Genomic DNA, 21487 nt, shown 5'->3' with positions numbered 1-21487 from the left:
CAGCTGAAGGAATAGAAGAAGTCTGTCATCCTGGAGGCAGGACGTCAATTGTAGGCAGTAGCAGTTTTGACCAAAGTGGCTTGTGCTGGCTCCTTGCTGCCCAGTCAGCCTGGCAAGGGGCCTGTCAGCCTCCCTACCCTATCACAGTTCAGGCAGAGGCTGGATGCCCCTTCTTGGGCCCTTGGGAGATCTTATAGTGAGACCCAGGTTGGATTTCATGACTTAGATTCTCATTTTCTGCGTATGTTATTCTGTTTCTCATGTTGTGTGAGTATGTTATGTTTGCTGTGCCTGTTATCTGTAACATAATTTGGATTCTTTACTTGAAATGGCTACAAGATGAGAGGCTGCTAGAGCAGCCTGGGCCTAGAAATGAGAGAGATTGCTACCAAAATTGGGCAGGATTTTTGAAGGATGAGGGGTGGAAGCTCAGTGCAAGCTATAGGAGGATATCCATCCCAGCTTCACTGGACTTGTCCATGGAAGTTACAAAGAATCTGTAATCCCAGGCCCTCTTCCAGTGATGGGAAATCACTTGATCTGGGTAGGTAGGACTTAGGAATTTGCTACTTAAAATTTTGCACTCTGTGTAAACCACTTGCCAAGATAGGCTGAGATGGGGACCCTGGACTTGCTTCCCAGCTCTTAGGCCCTGGGCATATTAATTCCACTTTTCCCAATTGTTCTAGGTCTCTAAGGCTGATGATAAGATCAGAGCAAGACCTGCAATATAGGAGATTTGCTGTAGTCCTTGGCAACTTGGGTACTGTAGATCCCGCCCTGGCCCCATCTACACTCAAGGGTTGGTCTTGGACCTCGGTGTTGGAAATATAAGTGGCTCTAGCTTTTGAAGAAAAGAGTTAAAGAGCCAAGGGCTTTCTCCCACTTGTGGAAAGAAGAAAGGCCTGCATCCTGCTTCCCCCAGGTTCCTCCTTGGAGGGTGTTGTCCAGCAACTTATCACTTGCTGTGAAATGTGGTGGGCAGTAATTGCAGGAACTGTGTGTACAGGTGGTGGGACTATAAAGGTGAATGTTGCTTATGGTTCCACTAGGGAAGACAAACATGCATAGCACTGTGGGAACCTAAGTCCTGTCATCTGCCTAACCCAGAACTGGAGCCTCAGTGTAAGGTAGTTCTGGGAATCCCCCAGTAGTAAAAGCAACCTGGAATTCAGACAAAAGAGTGAGTCCTTCATGGGATGTAAGTTATTTAAATTACTCTGGGGGTCACTGTGTAGAAGATATTTACTAATTCTTCTCTCATCTCTTGTTCTGGAAGGTCAGAGACCAGAAGCGTTGCCTAGTCCATCTTAGTATAGCTGTTGCATTTAAAAATCACAATCTGCCCTCTCTGTCATGTTTGTTTTATGTTTAAATGATATTTGAAAGCTAAACCAAATCATTTTTATGGTATGTGGAGAATGCAGAGGATATATAATTATAAAAAATTAATATTTCTGTTACCTGCTTTAAAAAATCATATTCATTATTGGTCACTCTTCTCACTTTTTTATTTTGTTTTTGGTCTTTTTTGTCATTTGAGAATATCTTCTCTAAATCTCATGCCCATGGGACAAAAAGTGTGTCACAAATGCTCATTTTGGTTTACAATCTCTAAAACTTATTTGCATCCCCCTCCAAAAAAAAAATCATAATCTGGCCAAGTGTGGTCATGCATGCCTGTAATCCCAGCACTTGAGAGACTGAGTCAGGGCCATTAGTTGGAGGCCAGCCTGGGCTGAGTGAGTTCAAGGCCAGGCTGAACTACATAGCGAGACCCTGTCTCACAAAATTAAAAAAAAATTTTTTTAAATAATAAATAAAATCAAATCACAGTCTACCAGGTGTGATGGTATCTGCCAGTGGTCCTAGTTGCACAGGAGGGTAAGGTGGGAGGATTGCTTGTATCCAGGAGTTCAGGGCCAGCCTAGCCAGCGAAGTAAGAACCTCTCAAAATAATAAGAATCATCATCATCATCATCATCATCATCATCATCATCATCATCATCACCATCACAATCTGATCACATTTCTCCCTTCTATCCTTTTGGAGACTACCAGCCACTTGCTGAATAAAGATAGCCTCTTTTTTTCTTTTAATCAGGGGCAAAGTTTATTTGAAAAAGTAAAAGTGAAGAGTGAGAGAGAAACTGGCTCTGCAGAGTGAGCTTGGGCCAAGTAAAAGAGGAAGAGGCGAGATAAAAGATCAACCTGGAGAAAGCAGGGCAGGCTATCATGAAGAAAGCCACAGTAGCCGACGATTTCTCACAGAGTCTGTGAGACCTTATTATTGGGCCTCTGTATCTCCAGCCTCTAACTCCTCTAGCACTGTCACCCCCACTGCTCCTGTGCTCTGTCTTAAACATGCGGTGAACCCTGACTCCCTATTTAAGGTTCTTCTTCAGTGTTCACCCTTCTGGGAAGCCTCCCTCTTTTGCCCCTTTGCCTAATCGGAAACATTCCTTTATGGGGCCCATGCCTAGCACATACTGCAGTATGCCATGGCCAGGGGTTTGTAACTGACTTGTGCCCTGGGCAGTGCCTACCATCCTTTTGTACCCTTTTCCTTGTCCAGATACTTCTAGGTGCCGGTGAGAGCTTGGGGAGCAGAGCCCCACAGAGTCAGGGGTGCACAAACACCCTTGTCAGGAGCCCGGAGCCCTGCACAATTTCCACTGAACACGAGTAGGGGCCTGCTGGGCAGACTTAGACCCCTAATCTGACCAGGCCTTTTTCTTATGTTCCCCAGGGAACAGAAGGCCAAGAGGAACAGCCAGTGGGTCCCCACCCTGCCCAACAGCTCCCATCATCTGGATGCTGTGCCATGTTCCACCACCATCAATAGGAACCGCATGGGCCGGGACAAGAAGAGAACCTTCCCTCTGTGGTGAGTTACACTGCCACACTGGACCTGCACATGGAGTCTACTTCCACTCTCCAGTGACTTTTATTTTTAGTCTCCTTTCCAGAGAAATCTGCTGTGACCTAGGGTTGTCCTAAATACTACACCAGTGCTTCCCGTTCCTTGAAAAACTGTTTCTCCCAACTTCCAAGATGTTGTCACTGGCTTTCCCTGGCCTCCCTGGTTCTCCCTGCTTTGATCTCTCACTTTTTTTCCCTCCCTTTGCCAGTACCTCAGTCAGGCTGCTGGGAGCACAGTCCCTGGACTTTTCTCTGCCCTCTGTTTCTCAGCAGCTGGTCATAGCCAATCTGGGGGTTTCACATGCCATCCATAGGACTCTTATTGTGTCTGTCCTTGTGTCTACTGGGACAAACCACTGCAAAGTGGGTGGCTTAAAGCAGCACAGATTTATTCTTTTGCAGTTCTGGAAGCCAGGAGTCTGAAATCTGTTTCACTGGGTCCAGATCAAGGTATAGGCAGGGCTGTGTTTCCTTTAGGGACCGAGTCTGATCCTTGCCTCGTCCAGCTCTGGTGGCTGTTATATTCCCTGGCTTGTGACCATATCACTCTACTCTCTGCCTCCATAGTCCCACGGCCTCTTCCTTTCTGTTTATGAAATCTTTCTCTGTTTCTCTCTTAGGAGGATACTGTGAGTCAGGTGCTATGGCAAATACCTTTCACTTAGCTACTGTGGAAGCTGAGGCAGGAGGAACACAAGTTCAAGACCAGCCTAGACAGCTTAGCAAGACTCTTTTTCAGAGTTAAAAAATAAAAAAAGTCTGGGTATATAGCTCAGTGGTAGAACAGTTGCCTAGCATGCGCGAGGCCCTGGCTTTGTCCCCAGTACTGCCAAAAAGAAAAAAGACGCTGTGGTGTAATATATAGCCCAGCTGGACAGTCTCTCAAGAGCCTTCTCTTAGTCACATCTGCATAGTCTCCTTTTTTGGGCTACATGAGGTAATGGTCACAGGTTTATGGGATTAGGACATAGATGTGTTTGGGGAAACATTTTTCAGGCTCCTATACCCACATTGTATCTGAGGCCCAGACTTCCACAGCTGCTGGCCTTACATCCTCAGCCACACACTGCCTTCGGACTTCTCCATCTCGAGGTTGGCATCCGTCCTTGCCCTTGTTCAGGCCAAGAGCTTGGAACTCTTTCTTATCTCCTTCCTTTTTCTTATGCCACGAGTCCAGTCTCAGCAGATTCCTACTTGCTCAACCCTCCAGGTTCCTGGAATCGGGCCACCCTTGGCCAGCTACCTGTTGGGTCTTGCTGAGTGGTTGCACCCAGCTCACCTCCTTGCTGCCTTCTCAGCTCTGCAGCTAGCATGGGCCTCTTTGCCCAGGCAGATCGGGTAACTCCTTGAAGAATCCTCCAGACTCTAGTCATATTTGGAACAGAGGCTGGGTTCTCTTGGACTGCCTTGCGTGGTACTGCTGCAACTACTGTGCTCTGCTCGAAAAATTGGCCTCACCTCACTTCTGTCAGGTCATCCAGAGTTCTGCCCCACACTTCACTCTGTTGGAGCTCACGCCCACCTTCTACAGGGCTCACCCCATCCTCCCTCTGCCCCTCTCTCCTTCCCTCATCCCTCCTTCCTTTGTTCCTTTTTTCTTCCTCCTTACTTTTCTTCCTTTCCTCCTGCCACCCTCCCATCTCAGTTTAGATGTCATTTCCTCCTTTTAAATAGCCACTTCTACCTCTAGCATTCTTGCCACTTCCCAAAGCACTCATGTCTGTCATTCCAAGTGTTTTCCTTGCTTTCCATCTTTTCTGTTTCACAGATGCCTTAGGTTTTATCTGCACCCTCTCACCGACCTGACTGCTCCATCTCTGCCCTCTTTGCCTTCCCAAAATACAGTACTTCCTTGCTCAGAATCTTGAGGGTTCCTGTGGGCAGGGGCCAGAGATGGAGAACTGTCGGCACTTCAGCACCTCCTGGCTTTGCAGAGTCTCGGGACCTCACCCCTGTATGATCTCTCTACCTTTGGCAGTCTTTGGCTGCTCCCTCAGCAGTTCCTCCGTTCTCCTGCCTCTTGGCCTTTGCTTGACTATTCCTCTTCTATAAATATCCTTCTTTCCCACAGTTTCCTGCCCACTTTGTCCTTTAATCTCCCATTGAAGTATGCCTAGGTCTTGTTCCACTGCATAGGTCAGCAGTTCTGACCCTTCCCTGTGTGTCCATGAAACATACAGTTCTGCTCTGTTATAACTTTTGTTACCTATGGGCTGATGCTTGTCATTTATAGCCCCTACCACCCCAGTAAGACTGTGGCTTTGCGACCTCTCCTGATCTCATCTGCGTGGCTTCAGTAGTAGGTGATAAGTGCCTGTAAGAAGTGACCTTTCCTCTCCAGCCACGTTTGCAGTGACCTGAGGTGCAGAAGGAAGCTGAAAACTCATATCCTTGGGCCCCAGCCAGAGGGAGCCATGGTGTCCTGGCTGACTATTGTTGCTATTTAACTTTCAGCTTTGATGACCATGACCCAGCTGTGATTCATGAGAATGCATCTCAGCCTGAGGTGCTAGTGCCCATCCGGCTGGACATGGAGATCGATGGGCAGAAGCTGCGGGATGCCTTTACCTGGAACATGAATGGTATGTGGATGATCAGTCTCAGCTGTGTCTCTTTTCCTGTTAGCTGTCTGTTGGACAGATCTGGATGTGACATTCAGAGTATAGTGGCATGGTTGTTAAAGTATAGACTCTAGGTTTGTCATGGTTCTGCTGTTGTTCCCTCTTTCTTGTGGGCTGAGCAAGTGTCTTGTTCCATTTTCTGTTCTAACAGAATATCTGAGACTGGGTAATTTATAAAGAAAAACAGTTCATTTTGGCTCATTGTTCGGAGGCTGGAATGTCCATGATCAGTGACCACATCTGGTCAGTTTCTAGTGAGCACCTAGTGTTGTTGCTTCAACTCATGGAAGTGCAAGTAGGTGGATTTGAAAGGGACAAAACAAGGAGTGAAGGTGCTTTATAAGAGCTTGCTCTCGCAGTAACTAAACTAGACCCAGTTTCATATGAGGGAAGGAGAACTCACGTGAAAAATGGATTCATACCTTTATGGGGACTCCACCCCCATGAGCCAAGCACCTCCCAGTAGCCTCATTTCCCAACCCTACTGTACTGGGGGCCAAGCCCTCAGCATGTTTTGGTGGGGACAAAACCATAGTGTGAGAGCACCACGCTTCCTCCTCCCCAGGTAAGACTGGGTAGCTCAAGAGGCTGGGCATGGCAGGCTGCTGGTCCATATAGTTCTGACAGATGCTTCTCAGACATGGCTCAGCTGCCTGGCCCATCCACACTTCCCCTTCAGTTGTGTCCACCACCTTGCTCCTCCACGAGACTACGAACATCATCACTGTAAGTCCTGGGCAGATGCCAGCTCTTCCAGCCTTGTGCTGTCTTAACGTGACTTTCTCAGTACAAATGTAAACAGAAAGGTTAGAAGGTTACATGCCCCAGAGCATTTATAGTGCTTCTCTGATCTGAGAAGGAGGATTTTGTATGTATTTATTTTCTTCTTTATTTTTTCCTAAATCTGTTAAACTTGTTTTTTTCTTATGATGCTGGGGCTTATACCAGGGCCTCAATCATGGAGCACTCTATCCCTGAGCTATGTCCCAGCCTGTCAGGCTTTTTATAAACATATTTATATTCCAACAAAAGAAATGACTATCATTGTTTTATTTTATTTTATTTTATTTTATGTTATGTTATGTTATTTTATGTTATTTTATGTTATGTTATGTTATGTTATGTTATTTTATGTTATTTTATGTTATTTTATTTTATTTTATTTTATTTTTTTGTACCAGGGATCAAACTCAGGTCCTTGTGCTTGCTCAGCAGGCAGCGAATGTCATTGTTTTAAATCACCAAAATCTCATTAATATTTTCAGTTTTGCCTTCTCTAGTCATTTTCATATGCAAACATTAATATAATTGTAATTACCGAGCAAGTATTAGGGTTTGGGGTTTTTTTTAATCCCTCTTACAAATATCTTCCTCATTTCTTTGGCCTTCATTTGTGTAGCATTTTCTGTTGAGTTTCAGTGCCTTACTTTGCTAAAACTCCCACTAAAACTTCTGTGGCAGATACTATCTTACTTGCAGCATTTTTCTTCCAGAAAGTAGGAGAGATATCTGGTGGGTGTGGCAGGACATTGGTGAGAGCTTCTTGAAGGTTTTGTTGAGTTCAGGTGTGGAAAATGGGCCACCTCCAGTGCTAAGCATTACTGGTTACCTTTGCTGAGTTCCCCACTTACCTCTGCTGACTTCTCATAGTTGTTAATTCCTCTCACTCTCTCTCTATTTCAGCCCCTTGAAGTTAAGGACCTTGTTTTTTTATTGCTGCTTTCTTTATAGCACTTAGTATAAAACTTAACCATAGGAATTTAGTTGTCCAAATTTAAGCAGTACACATATTATCTTGTTGTTTCTTTGGGGGGTGTTTGAGACAGGCTTTTGATATGTACTTCAGGCTGGCCTTGAACTCATTATGTAACCCAGGCTGGCCTCAAACTCAGGCAATCCTCCTTCCTCAGCCTCCTGAGTGCTGGGATTACAGGTGCGGGTCACCATGCCCGGCATATCTTGTTATTTTTCTTTTAACAATGCATAGAAGGGCTGGGGATTTAGCTCAGTGGCACCATGCCTGCTTATAAGTGCAAGGTCCTGAGTTCAATCCCTGGTACCAAAAAAAACAAAACAATACATAGAAAGTTTCTACTATTTATTTATACTCTCATCTATTGTGCTCACTTTGGCAGCACATATATTTATACTCTCATCCTATTTCAGAAAGGATGTAAGACAGATTACATAAGAATACAGTACAGAAGACTAATTTAAATGAAAAAGAAGTAGGGAAAACTGAATTAAAAAGAAAATGAAACTAGGCAGTGTAAGAAAGAGGCCAGTACTATGGTTCATACTTAGATTGCAGTGGGCCTGCATTGCTGAGAGGTGGGTGTGAGTCTCAGCTTTTTAGAATCAGGCAGAGATATGGATGGTCAGTTCTATAGTTTGCAGTGTGGTCATGGTTTGTATTAGCCTCTGGCTCAAAAGAGATAGAATCATACCTAGTATTTAAATCTGAGACAGCTTTTCCCCATGGCCCTCATGAAGAGAATGAAGACCAGCATCCATCTATGACTACACCATTGTTTTCATGCCTGAGTTTCCTCATAGGAATCCTCATGTAAAATACAATCACCAGCCAGGAGTGGTAGTGCGCCTGTAATCCCAAAACTCAAGAGGTCAAGGCAGGAGGATCACTGCTAGATTGAGGCCAGCCTAGATGACATAGTGAGAGCCTGTCTCAAAAAAAAACAATCTCAGAAAAAAAAAAAAAAAGTTGTCAAATTTATTTCAGAAAAGATTTTTGTGGTATGCTTTCTATATCCTTTCAAATTCTGTAAAATCTGTGGTAATGTCTCCTAGATCTTGATATTGTAATTTTCAGAATGTATAATTGATATTGTGTAATAGGAAGAAAAGGTCTAAAGGAGCAGGGGAAGTGGGAGGGGTAGGGGAAAGGAAAGAAGAGAACAGAAAAAATATGAGAAAAGGAAAAAAATGGAAACAAAGTCTTTGCAAATAGGAAAGGGTGGAGGGGTTGAAGGGAGGGCAGGGGAAGGGGAGAAAATAAGAACCAAGATACTCATGTAATGGTACAAGATCCCAATGATGAATGTAACTATTTTATACCTAAAATGTACCAATAGACTTAATGGGGAAAAGAAAAACAATCTCAGGGCCAGGGATTTAGGTCCTGGGTTCGATCCCCATACCACAAAAACAAAGAAATCTCTACTCAATGTATTTTAGTGTAAACATGTAGAAAAACAAAACTGTGTTCTGCAAACTTCCTCAGCCATCAGTGGTACTTAACATGTTTAAGAGCTGTGATTCTTCACTGGTGGTTAAAAATGACCGAATATCTGAGCGTGGTGATACATGCCTGTAATCCCAGTACTCAGCAGACTGAGACAAGAGGATAGCCTCAAGTTTGAGGCCAGCCTGAACTACATAGTGAGACCTTGTCTCAAAAGACATGATAGGGCAAAGGATGTCCCCCAGTGATAGAGCACTTTGCTAGCATGTGTTAGGCCCTGGGTTCAATCCCCAGTGCTGAAAAAAAACACCAGCCAGAATTGATTTGTTATGTTTTTTGTCATATTTGTTTACTTTGAAAGTATGAAGCAAAAACAGAATTGAAAGGAGAAATAAACCCACAATTACATTAGAGAGTTCAACATCCTTCTCTAAGCACCTCATAAAACTAGAAAGAAAATCAGCAAGATGGTAAAAGAAATTGAAAACAAAATCAACTCACAGAATCAGATTAGCATTTATAGAACACTTCAACACAGCTGAATATGCATTCTTTTCTGGTGCCCATGGAAATATACCATATAAATTATATCATATGTCATAAAACAACCTCAACAAATTGAAGCCATACAGAATGTGTTTTCCAACCCCAGTGGACCCAGATACTTTCAAACTAAACAAAGACACTGTACATAATTAATTCAAAGAAGTCTAAAGGGAAATTTTAAAATATACAAGGACCTAAATGAAAATATAACCTTCTCAAAATATGTGGAATACAGTTAAAGTAGTGCCATGAGGGTAATGTGTAGCATTAGTGCATACATTAGAAAATGAGAAAAACTTCAAATCAATAGTCTAAGCTCTTGTCTCAAGAACTCAGGAGCAAAATGAAACTAAAGCAAGGAGAAAGGAGTACATAGTAGAGAGAAAAGCAGAAATCAATGAAATTGAAATGAAAGACAGCAGTGAAAATTAATGAAACATAGCTGGTACTTTGGAAGATCAGTAAAATTGATAGCATCTAGCAAGACTGACAAAAATATATGACTATAAACCACAGGTATCAAAAGGAATGGAATACCACATACAACTCTACACATATAAATTTGATAGTTTGCACAAAATGATCAATTCTTCATAAAACACAAAGTACAAATAGATACATAACTGTAATTGCCCCACAACTTTTTGTGTGTGTCTATGCAGTGCTAAGGAGCAAACTCAGGCCCTTGTGTGTGGTAGCAAGCACTCTACCACTGAGCTGTATATCCCCAGCCGTGCCCAGTAACTATTAAGGAAATAGAATGTATGATTTTCAGTCTCTCAAAATGTCTGGGTGAGGTGGCACATGCCTGTAATCTCAGCACTCTGGGAAGCTAAAGCAGGAGGATCACAGTTTTGAGCCCAACCTGGGAACTTAGTGACTTAGTGAGATCCTGTCCAATATAAAAGATTTTTTCTTTTCTCTTTTTTTTTTCCAGGTACTAGGGATTGAACTCAGGACTTTGCACTTGTGAGGCAGGTGCGGTGCCACTGAGCTAAATCCCTGGCCCTTAATATAAAAGATTTTTTAAAAGGGTTGGGAATGCAGCTCAGTAGGAAGGCCCTGGGTTCAATTCCCAGTACCCCACCCCCCAGGTATATGTAATTTAGCGCACAGTTTCTGGAGGCTCAAGAGCATAGCACTTGCTCCTGCTCAACTCTGGTGCAGGCTTCACAATGGATGGCATGCGTCATAATAGCAGGAGTGTTTGCAAAAGAGAATTCATGGCAAGACAGGAAGCCAGAGACCACGGAGAGGATTGCTTTTATATGACAACTCACTGTCAGAGAACTAATTCACTCAGTGAGACTAGCATCGATTCCTTTAAAGGAGGCATTCCCATTGATCTAAACACCTTCCACTAGGCCCTGGATTGAACCTAGGACCTCACACATGTTCTGAGCTATATCCCTAGGCTCCCCAGGCTGGACTTAAACTTGTGACTTGTGATCCTCCTGCCTCTTGCCTCAGATATTTCTGTAATTCAAATGCCTGGGATTATAGGAGGCCATAGGCCCCACCTCTTTTTTTTTTTTCAATACTAGAAATTGAACCCAGGGTTCATGGATGCTGGGCAAGTGCTCTATCCCTGAGCTACACCCCAGCCTCCCTTTTCTTCCTTTCTTTCTTTTTATTTATTTTTTTCTTTTTTCTTTTTGAGACAGAGTCTCTTAAGTTGCCTACACTGGGCTTGAATTTGTAATCCTGTCTCAGCCTCCCAGAATACTGGGGTTACAGGTATGCGCCAAGACAACTAGATAAACTTCATTTTGTTTTGTTTTTGTTTTGTTTGAGACAGGGTCTCACTGTGTATCACAGGCTCACCTTGAATTCACCATGATCCTTCTGCCTCACCCTTCTGAGTGCTGGGATTACAGATGTGTGGCACCATGCCTGGCTGGATAAACCTCTTTTCTTTATATTTCCCCAACCTCTGTTTTATTTCTGTAATGAATGGAGCATGGACTAATATATTTACTATTACTCAGTAATAAAAGAATATATGAATGTAAATCTGACAAAAAGTGTATATGTCTTTTATGCCAAAAACTATAAAACATTGCTGAAAGTAATTTTTTTTTTTTTGGTACTGGGGATCAAATTTGGGTCCTTCTGTTTGTAAGGCAGGCAGTGGAACCACTGAGCTAAATCCCCAGCCCTGAAAGTGATTTTTAAAAATCTAAAAGGAGAGACATACCGTGTTCATTGACTAAAAGATGTCATTTCACGTTAAATTGATATATAAGTTTAATGGAATTCCTATGACTATCCTAGCAAAGTTTTTATGTAGACAAAATTATTCTGAAATTTATAGTGAAAAGCAAAGGAACTAAAAGAGCTAAATAAATTTTCAAAAGAATTGTATAAGAAATCATTCTACCTACTCTCAAAGCTTACTACATAGTTACAGTAAACCTTGTGACACTGGCAAAATGACAGACACATATATCAGTGGAACAGAATTGAGACTCCAGAGACATCCACACAAATATGCCCTACTGATTTTTTTGTTTTGTTTTTGAAACAGTGCCTCGCTATGTAGTTCAGGCTGGCCCTGAACTCACTATGTAGCCCAGGCTGGCCTCAAAGTCATGGCAATCTTCCCAATTTAACCTCCTGAGTACTGGGACTTCAGGCATGTGCCCACCATGCCCGGCCAGCCCTACTGGTTTTTCACAAAGATGTGGATGCATTTAATTCATGGAGGAAAAGTAGGCCTTTGAACAAAGTGGTGCTGGAGCAATTGGATAGCTGCAGACAAAGGAATGACCCAAACCCCACACATACAAAAGTTCACCCTCAAAGAATTATAGACTTAAATATAAAATACAAAACTACAAAACTTGTGGAAAAACCCCCCAGAAAATCTTGGGTATCTAAGGCAAGAGAGAGAATGCTTAGACAGCAACAACATAGTCTGTAAGAGGAACTAATGAAAATTGATCTCCATCAAAACTTTGCTTACAAAAGACTCTGTTAGAAGGGTTAGAGGACAAGCTGTAGAGTGCAAGACATTTGGAAATCATATATCTGAAAAAGGACTGGAATCTACAATGAATTTGAAATTCATCAGTGAAAAAGAAAATCCAGTTAGAATACAGGCAAAAGATGTGAAGAGATTTCACTGAAGAAGATAAACAGATGACAAATACACTGGAAAGATGTTCCACCCTGTAAGCTGTTAGGGAAATACAATTAAAACTACACTGTCATTCCACACCTATAAAAAGTAGTGACAACACCAAACTCTGCTGAGGTTGTGGAGGAACTGGGTCGCTCATACACTGCTGGTGGAAATGTAAATGGATCAACTGCTCTGGAAAACAGTTTGGTAGTTTCTTTTAAAAACTGAACATACAGCCACCATATGACCCAGCAGTTGCACTCCTTCCTGGGCATGTATCCCAGAGAAACGAAGACTTCTTTTTATACTAAAGCCTGTACAGAGATGTTATAACAGCTTCAATCACTAGCCAGAGACTGAAAACAGCCTAGAAGCCCTTCTGTGGCTGAATAAACAAAATGTAATCCCTTAATATTGTGGAATGCGCCTTGTCAATAAAAAGGAAGTGATAGCTTGGATGAATCTCTGGAGAATTTTGCTTAGTGAATTAAGGTAATCAGTCCCCCAAAGCTACTTACTGTATGGTTCTGTTTGTATAACATTCTTGAAATGATAAAATTATACAAATGGAAAATAACTGTTGCCAGGGTTTAGGATGGAGTGTGAGTGGAGGTAAGTACGTGCAGCTACAAAAGGCCAATGTCAGTGGTCCTGGTGGTGATGGAAATGTGCTGGATTTTGACTTTTCCATGTTCCTGGTTGTGAGTTATATTCTGGTTTTTAAGATGTTACCACTAGGAGAAACCCCAGGGTCATGGAAGAGGAGGTATTTGCAAAATGAGGGTCAAAAGGTGGGATGCTTGTCATGTGCTTCCTCCTCTACTCCCAGTGCCCAGAAGGGCCTGGTTCAGCTCCACAGTCATACACATCTGCATGTGGGAGGCTTGGCAGAAGAAGAAGGGACTGGGGAACCAAGCCAGGCCTGAGTACATGGAACTGACACCTTGCAATCTGTGTGATGTCTTGCCTCTCTCCTGATTTCAGAGAAGCTGATGACCCCTGAGATGTTTTCAGAAATCCTCTGTGATGACTTGGATTTGAACCCACTGACATTTGTACCAGCCATTGCCTCTGCCATTAGACAGCAGATTGAGTCCTACCCCACAGACAGCATCCTGGAGGACCAGTCTGACCAGCGTGTTATCATCAAGGTAGGTGGCTCCTGGCCTTAACCTGGGGGAAGTGTCTTGCAGAGCACTGAGGGCACACTGAGGCCTTGGAAGAAGCCTATCTTTGGTTTCCATGCTGTGGAACAGAGCTTTTGGAAAGCCGTATTTCAGGCAGCAGAGGCTCTGCCCCCAGGAAAGGATGGGTCAGTCTCAGATTAAGGTGTCACATTCTAGACAGACTCGGAGATTGCTGCTGTAGTGCTGCTGGATGCTGGGCAAAGCCCAAATAGTGCAGTGGAGGTAAAGGTGGCTTGGTGGGCAGAGCACGGAAGCCTCCAGTAAGGTAGGCAGTACCACTGCAATTTTCTAGTAGGATGGGCAAGGCTAGGAGTATTTTAAGATTGAATATTCTGTTGCATTTATATAATACATTTTATTTGTCCATTCATCCATCAGTGGACACTTGACTTTTTTCTGCTTTTTTTTTAAGCTGTTGTAAATAATACTGCTATAAACATGGATTTGCCAATATGTTCCTGTTTTCCATTCTTTGAGATATATAGCCACAATTAAAATTCCTGGGTCATACAATAATTCTGTTTTTAATGTTTTAAGTAGCCACCAAACTTCTTCACAGCAACAGTGCACAAGATTCTAGTTTCTCCCCATATTCACCATACTTGTTATTTTCCTTTTTTTTTTTCCAGGACTGGAGATTGAACTCAGGGTCTTCACACTGAGCCACATCCCTAGCCCCATTTTTTATTTTTTGTTTTGAGACTAGTCTCATTAAATTGCTAAGTTGCCCAGGCTGGGCTGGAACTTGAGATGGTCCTGCCTCAGCCTCCCAGAGTGCTAAGATTAGAGGCAAGGGCCTGGCTCTTCTGTTTTTTGTTTTTATTAACAGACATTCTAGTGGGTGTGAAGTTGGATCTTACTGTGCTTTTGATTTTCATTCCTCTGGGCCGGGGATTTAGCTCAGTGGTTCTGCCTACCTCGAAAGCTCAAGGTCCTGAGTTCTATCCCTGGTACCAAGAAAAAAAAAAAAAAGATTTTCATTCCTCTAATGATTAGTGATACTGACTATCTTTTCATATGCTTATTGGCTATTTGTATATCCTTGGAGAAATGTCTGTTCAAATCTTCTGCCTATTTTTGAATTGGGTTTTTGGTTTTATTGTTGAGTTTTACAAGTTTTCTAAGTATCAGTCCTTTATCAGTTGTGTAATTTGCAAATATTTTCTTTCATTCTGTGGGTTTCAGTTTTGTTAGTGTCCCTTAATGCTCAAAAGTGTTTTGTCCGTGTTTCCCCACCACCACTACATGGAATCGAACTCAGGGACTTATGGTTGCTAGGCAGGTGTGGCACCACTGAACTGCATCCCTGGCCCTCAAAAGTTAATTTAATGTCCTACAAAGACAGTTTCTGTTTTAAAAGTCAAGCAGCATCATCAACACCGTTCTACCGTTTATATTGACCCTGCCACACTGAAAATGTTCTGGACTTTATATCAAATCAACCCTAGGGTCTTTTTTTACAGGGCTGTGTAAACAGTATAAGAACATCTGTGTGACTTAACACAGCTTACAAGTCTATGGAGACAATCACGTAATCTGGCTAAGAATATAGACTTCTACAGCTTTTGTTGGGTGGGTCAGGTTCCATTCCTGAGAAAAAAGATGACCACAATGTCTAATCTGGCATTTGTCATAGAAGTAATATTTGACCTTCTGCCATTTCTGAGCTAACTTAGCTCAGAACATGGAGGTAAAAGCACTGATTATGAGTTTTCAATATACATGTCATAATATGAGGAACAGATTTATAATTTATTAATTCTGTAGTATTTAAGTTGTTCATGGACGTGAAAAGAATATAAACTATGTCTATAAAGAAAAAAAAAAGTTGTGTTTTTGTTTTTGTTTTTCCAGTGTGAGGGACTGAATAGAGAGCCTCATGTGTACTAGGCAAGTGCTCTACCACTGAGCTCCAGCCCCTACCTAGAAGTTTTATTTTGATGGCATCTAATGTTTCTTTTTCGTGTGTTGCTTGTACTTTTGGTGTCATATTCAAAAAGCACTTCCAAATCCAATGTCATGAAGATTTTCCCCTGTTTTTTGCCAAAAGTTTTATAGTATTAGATCTTAAGTTTAGGTTTTTCATCTGATTTGTTGTTTTTGTTTGTTTATGACAGTGCTGGAGATTGATCAGGGCTTTGTGCCTGCTGGGTATGTGCAATACCACTGAGCTACATCTCCAGCCCCTGGCCATGTTTTGAGACAATTTTTGTAAATGGTATTAGCTAAGAGTCCAATTTCATTCTTTTGTGTATATATAATGAGTTTTCCCAGCATCATTTATTGAAAATACTGTCCCTTTTCCCAGAGAATGTTCTTGGCACACTGTCAAACGTTTTTTGACCATGTATGTGAAGGTTTATTTCTGGACTGTCTGTTCTGTTCTCAGATGTCTCTCTGTCTTTATCTCAGAAACATATTGACTTGAGTATTGTAGCTTTGTAGTAAATTTTGAAATTAGGAATTGTGAGTTTTCTAGTATCATTCTTTTTCAATATTGGTTTGGCTGTTCATTGGCATTTAGATGCCATATGAATTTTTAAAAATTTTTATATTTGTTAGTATATGTGCAGTACAGAGTGATTATATTCATCACAGGGAATTGATACATATATGAAAGGATCATGGTGCAGGTGAGGAACTGAAGGTCACACTGAAGGGTCCCTCCTTGTCTGGGACTCAGAAGAGTTGGGTATTTCTGTGAGGACATTTTTCTTTGTCTTTTCTGGGTACACAGTGGCTAGAGAACAGGAATCTTTGCAGCAGTGCCACCCCAAGAGCGTCTTTTTCAGATATTCCTGGCAATACCATCACCAGAGCCCAGGCCTGGCTACTGCTACCAGGTTACCTGGCTGGGTTGGCTCTACAAGCTTCCAGGGGATTTGGAGTAGTAAATAGGCAGGGGCCAGAATAGCCTCATGGCTACTAGGGAGGTTCTGGCCCAGCTTACTGTATTCCAAGGGGTCCTCACTACCCACCAGTGCAGTGTCCCCTCTGCCCAGAAGTGGAAGCTGCCCACCTCCCTCTGTGAAAGCCAAGCCCTTGTGGGCCCTCAGGCCTTTGCATTGCTGTGTCCCCTGTGTGGGAGCGGCTCCCCCAGGGAGTCACTTGCCTGCCGTCCTGGTTCATTCATTTCTTCCTAGGCCGCCTTCCTTGGGAGGCTTTCCTGGTCTTTGACTGCAGAGGCTGGCCTGGCTTCTGACCTTTCCTCACCCTTCTTTTTTATTAGTATATGTTTATGCTACATAATAAATACATTCATAGTAGGGAATTAGTACATATACATACCACATTTTGATCCTTTTTACTTTCCCTCCTCCCCTCCTATCTCCTCTCACTTCCAGATCCCCTTCCCATCTTCATATAATGTGTTTCCTGTTTTTCTTTTTGTTCCTCCCTCATTTCCCTCATAGCCTCACACTGAGGGCAGATGCACTGTATGTTCATTTTTGTATAGTGTCTTCTCTCTTTGACCCACCAGGATGGCTTTTTGAGGGCTTGTGTCCCTTGTGCCTCTCCTTGGGAGTCTGTACTTTTGAATAAATGAATGCATTAGTGACCAAATGGCAGGGTAGGTAGTATAGTTCACGAGGCAGGGGCAGGCGCCCTTGTGGGTGTAAACATTGTGCCCTGGGTCTGGTAGGATCCTGCTTGCTGTGTTTCCAGTGGTCACCTGCTGCTGCACATTTTCTGTGGGCCAGTGTCTGTGTGGTTTACTCTGTTTTTGCTTCACTAATTGTGGGTATGGAGGAAGCGTAGAAGCAGTGAAGGCCTGAGGGTTAGGGATGGTCTGCAGCCCAAACTGCTTAGCCCTGGGCCCGGTGGAGGATACTGCAGCTCTTACCTCAGCTTCCTTCCTCTGCTTGCCAGTATTGTCACAAGGATTTGTTCATTCCCAGAACAAATGCCCCAGAGCCCATGTTGGAGATTGCTGGTTCTCAGGGGATGACAGAAATGGAAAACAAGTTGGTGGATGACTAAGAAGGTCTCAGCAAGTTCTAAGTGCTGTGTAGAAACAGGAAAGAGGGTATGGAAAGGTCCTGGAGGGGAGTGGAGAACTTCTGAGCCAGCTTTTTAGTTGAGGTCAGAGTGCTGAGAATGGGCTGATTCTAGCCAAGCATGGTGGTGCACACCTGTAATCTTAATACTTTGGGAGGCCGAGGCAGGAAGACAGTAAGCTCAAGTCCAGCCTGGGCAACTTAACGAGACCCTGTCTCAAAAAATAAAATAAAGGTCTGGGGGTGTAGTTCTGTGCAAAGGCACTGGGTTCACCCCCCAGGGCCACAAAAGAAACAAAGAAAAAAGAAAGGCAGGCAGGCTGGTTCTCCCTAGGCAAAGGGAAGAACATTCCAGTGAGTAAAAAGTGGTGTGGATGGTTCAGAGGCACAGGGCTTCATGAATGTGATAAGAGACTGGGGTTCTCTTTTTTTCTCTGAAAAGAGGTAAAAATTTCCAGGTGGGCTTAGCCAGAGCTGGGCTCTTTGATCAGCGGCCAGTTCAACGTGCCTCTGCCCACTCTGGTCCTTGTCACAAAAACCAAGAGTGAGCCAGGGAGGGATGCTAGCCTGTAATCCCAGCTACCTGGGAGGCTGAGGCCAGGATGATCCCAAATTTGAGGCCAGACTAGACAACTTAGCAAGATCCTGTCTGAAAATAAAAATAAAAATTTTAAAATGGCAAGGGTATGTCCTATATCTGAGTGGAGAACACTTGCCTAATATGTATAAGGCCCTGTGTTCGATCCCTAATGCACCCTTCCACCAAAAAACAAGGGACAGTAGTGAATGAGCAGGTTCACTATGGCTTGTTCACCTAGCAGAGCACTGAGCAACTGTGAGGGAGGTCCCAGCCCCACACTGCAGTGGAGATCTTGGAGACATCGTGGTGAGGGAGCAAGCCAGACCCGCAGGTTCCAACTTGTGTCATTCAGTGCTGCCCAATTTCCGAACAGGCATAACTAATCCAAGGGTGAGGAGTTGCTAGAGCTGATATAGGTGGCAGCTTCTGGGCTGCAGGCTGTGTTCTTTCTGGATCTGGGTGCTGTCCACTTGTGAAAACTCCCCAGCTGCATGCCTAGGACCTGGGCCCCTTTGGCTGTGGAAAGATCTGTTAGAAGAGCCTGTCAGTGCTTCTGCTGCCCTCCCAGGGGTCCTGCCACCTTGCTGGATTGGCACAAGCTGCAGGTGCATCTGTGAACACACCTGGCAAGATGGCTTCAGAGAGGGCCAAGCTCTGTAAAGCAAAGAGGATGGCTTAAGGCAGGTTCTGGGACAGTGTCTCATGAGTGACACTTGGGCTGAACCATGCCTGGCCAACATAGTTACCTAAAAATTGACTGACATAGGATGACGGACAGAAGAGAGGGCAGTATTGAACACGAGGAACAAGGGCCATGGGAATAGAGGTGAGGTGAACTCAGGTGTCCCTGAGCCACGTCAGGGTTCCTTGCTGGTGACTGTGCTATACTCTCAGCCAGAGCCCCTTTCGGCAACCTGAGGGGTTTGTGGGGTCAGCTCTGATTTGCAATTGGGGAACTGGGAGGACAGAGGCCAGTCGCAGTTCTTCACTTGTGAGCTGCAGGCTGTTTTCACACCCCAGTGCCTTGTGGGCCAAGGATGGTCCTGTCTGCTCTCACCTGTGGCCTTGGCTCTTGTCGCAGTTGAACATCCACGTGGGAAACATCTCCCTGGTGGACCAGTTTGAGTGGGACATGTCGGAGAAGGAGAACTCACCAGAGAAGTTTGCCCTGAAGCTGTGCTCAGAGCTGGGGCTGGGCGGGGAGTTTGTCACCACCATCGCTTACAGTATCCGGGGACAACTGAGCTGGCACCAGAAGACCTACGCCTTCAGGTAGGATGGCGCATGCATCTGCTTTCCTCATTCTTCTACCAAACCACTTTGGGGAAAAGACCTCCTGGCACTCTGATGACTTGTGACCTTTTTTTTCCTTTAGTTTTTTTGACAGTCTTGCTAAGTAGTTCAGGCTGGCCTTAAACTCACTGTGATCCTCCTGCCTCGCCCTCCCGAGTGCTGGGATTACAGGCAGGTTTGCAACTTCACGGAGCTTCACAGTGACCTGGCCATGATCCAGTTGCCTCTCTGTTCCTCCTGCCTCATGTCTCAGCAGGGCACCTCATCACAGGCAGGGTTGGAGCCGAAGGGGTGGTGTATTGGAAGCACCTAGTGGCCTACCCGGTAAAGACGCAGTGCTCCGCTAGTGTGATCTGAGGTCCTTACCTCCACTGTGCCTACATCCCAGGTCCTCCTAGGGCCACCCCTGCAGCCCTCTGCCCCTCCATACTCCATCCTCTACACAGCAGCCCCTCCCCAGCCAGGGACGATGCTTAGTCCTCTCCCTGTACACTCTTGCCTAGACTGTTCCTTCTGTCTGGACCACCACTCCCCCCGGGTTTGTCATCTCCTAAGGTTCCTCCCCAGCTTGTGAGTACCAGGGAGCTCTCTGGCAGCTCTTTTGTGCTGGATGTCTCTGCTTTTATTCTGTCAGAGAACATTTAGTGAGTCTGTACGGGCCTGGAACCATAGTGGGTGCTGTGGAAGAGGAGGAGACAGAGAGAGGTCATCCTGATCCCTGCCTGCAGCATCAGGCTGGCTGAGTTTCAGTTCCACTCCCACTTCACTCTCCCCAAAAGAGGAACCTTAGCCCAGTGGCCTGTGTACTAGGGGAATCTGAAAGAAATCTCATGTTATCCACCTCCTCAATCCTGCAGGAAAGGGAAGCCCTGTAGTTTCTGACCCTGGCTTCTGAGTACCTTTTCTGTTGGGATGGGGAGGGCGGTTACCGCCAGGTATCTATTGTATCACAACAGCATGTTAGGATTAATTGTGTCCTTCAGACTGTCATCGTCCACATTTGTGTTTGTCACTCAGGGAGGAAAACCTGATATGCTATAGGAAGAACAAGGACAAAGGTCTTTTTGCAAAGACATGACAATTCATGGAGCTTGTAGTACGTTTGTGTCTCAGCTTGTTTTCCCAGACAGTCTACGAGGCGGCTTTGTTACAGCTTTGTATAAATCTGAGCAAGAGAGAAGGAATGAGGCACACCCACAGGGTGCGAGGCCCCGGGCCCGGGAAACAGCTGAGCCCCCCAGCCCAAGCAACTGCTTTGCTGAGACAGCATATCGGTCACCTGCTCACTTCCTCAGGTAGCCCTGCTGACCAAGTGGTTGTGCCTCCCAGACCTCATGTCCAGCCCAGGCCTCTGCATTCCTGGGAAACTCTGGCTGTGGGTGCAGTCCTGGGGTTCACTTACCCTGCACAGTCCACAAACCTCACAGCCCAGGAGCCACCCTAGTGTGGCCTCTTCCCCAGAGTCGGCTTGCGTCCTCTGGGGTGGTGATGTTTTACACATCCTAGGAGTTACATCTACACTGGGAACCCCCACCCCAGACACCCATCGAGTTGGAAACCTCTTTCCAGACTCACAGGTGTAGATGGTAGGCCTGCTGCTCCAGTAGCCAGACACAGAGGTGTTGACCTTCACCTGGCAGTGTGGCAGCCTCCAAGACCAGGTCAGAGCTCTGGAGATAAAGCTTCGGAGGCCTCTTGGCAGGTCTTCTTGGCATCCTTTCCTTTGGTCACCAGTGTGCAGCACCTTCCCCCTTGAACCCCAGGTGACCAGAGCCATCAGTCTCGGCTCCTTGCTAAGCTCCTAGCTGTATGCAGTTCTCAGGGTGGCTCCAGAACAGGCCCCATATGGAGCCCTGGTGGTGGCAGGTCAGGACTCAGACAAATCCCTCCTTTGTCTTAGTGACTACTTACTGTATTCTGGCCCCTGTCCTACTGTCATCTCTAGTGCTGAGTGTGTAGGTTTCAAATCCTTGGGATTAAAGGTAGTGCCACCCTGCTAGAGACCTGGGCAAAC

At 44.6% G+C, this 21487-nt stretch overlaps 1 protein-coding gene across 4 annotated transcripts in view; it reads left to right on the top strand.

Moving 5' to 3' along the window:
* Positions 1-21487, top strand: part of Smarcb1 (SWI/SNF related BAF chromatin remodeling complex subunit B1) — a 34147-nt gene that overhangs the window by 7366 nt on the left and 5294 nt on the right. For all 4 annotated transcript variants that reach the window (XM_004843580.4, XM_004843579.4, XM_087198128.1 and 1 more), the window contains exons 4-7: positions 2750-2887; positions 5377-5504; positions 13400-13566; positions 19262-19452. In XM_004843580.4, the coding sequence (XP_004843637.1) occupies positions 2750-2887; positions 5377-5504; positions 13400-13566; positions 19262-19452 (624 nt within the window). The remainder of the gene's footprint in view (positions 1-2749; positions 2888-5376; positions 5505-13399; positions 13567-19261; positions 19453-21487) is intronic.

Source organism: Heterocephalus glaber, unplaced genomic scaffold (assembly GCF_053883595.1).
Source record: "Heterocephalus glaber isolate CG9 unplaced genomic scaffold, H.glaber_assembly_v1.0 deba00001687, whole genome shotgun sequence".
Classification (NCBI taxonomy): Eukaryota; Metazoa; Chordata; class Mammalia; order Rodentia; family Bathyergidae; genus Heterocephalus; species Heterocephalus glaber.
Note: the sequence above shows the minus strand (reverse complement) of the source record. Positions and strands in the feature narration are given on the sequence as shown.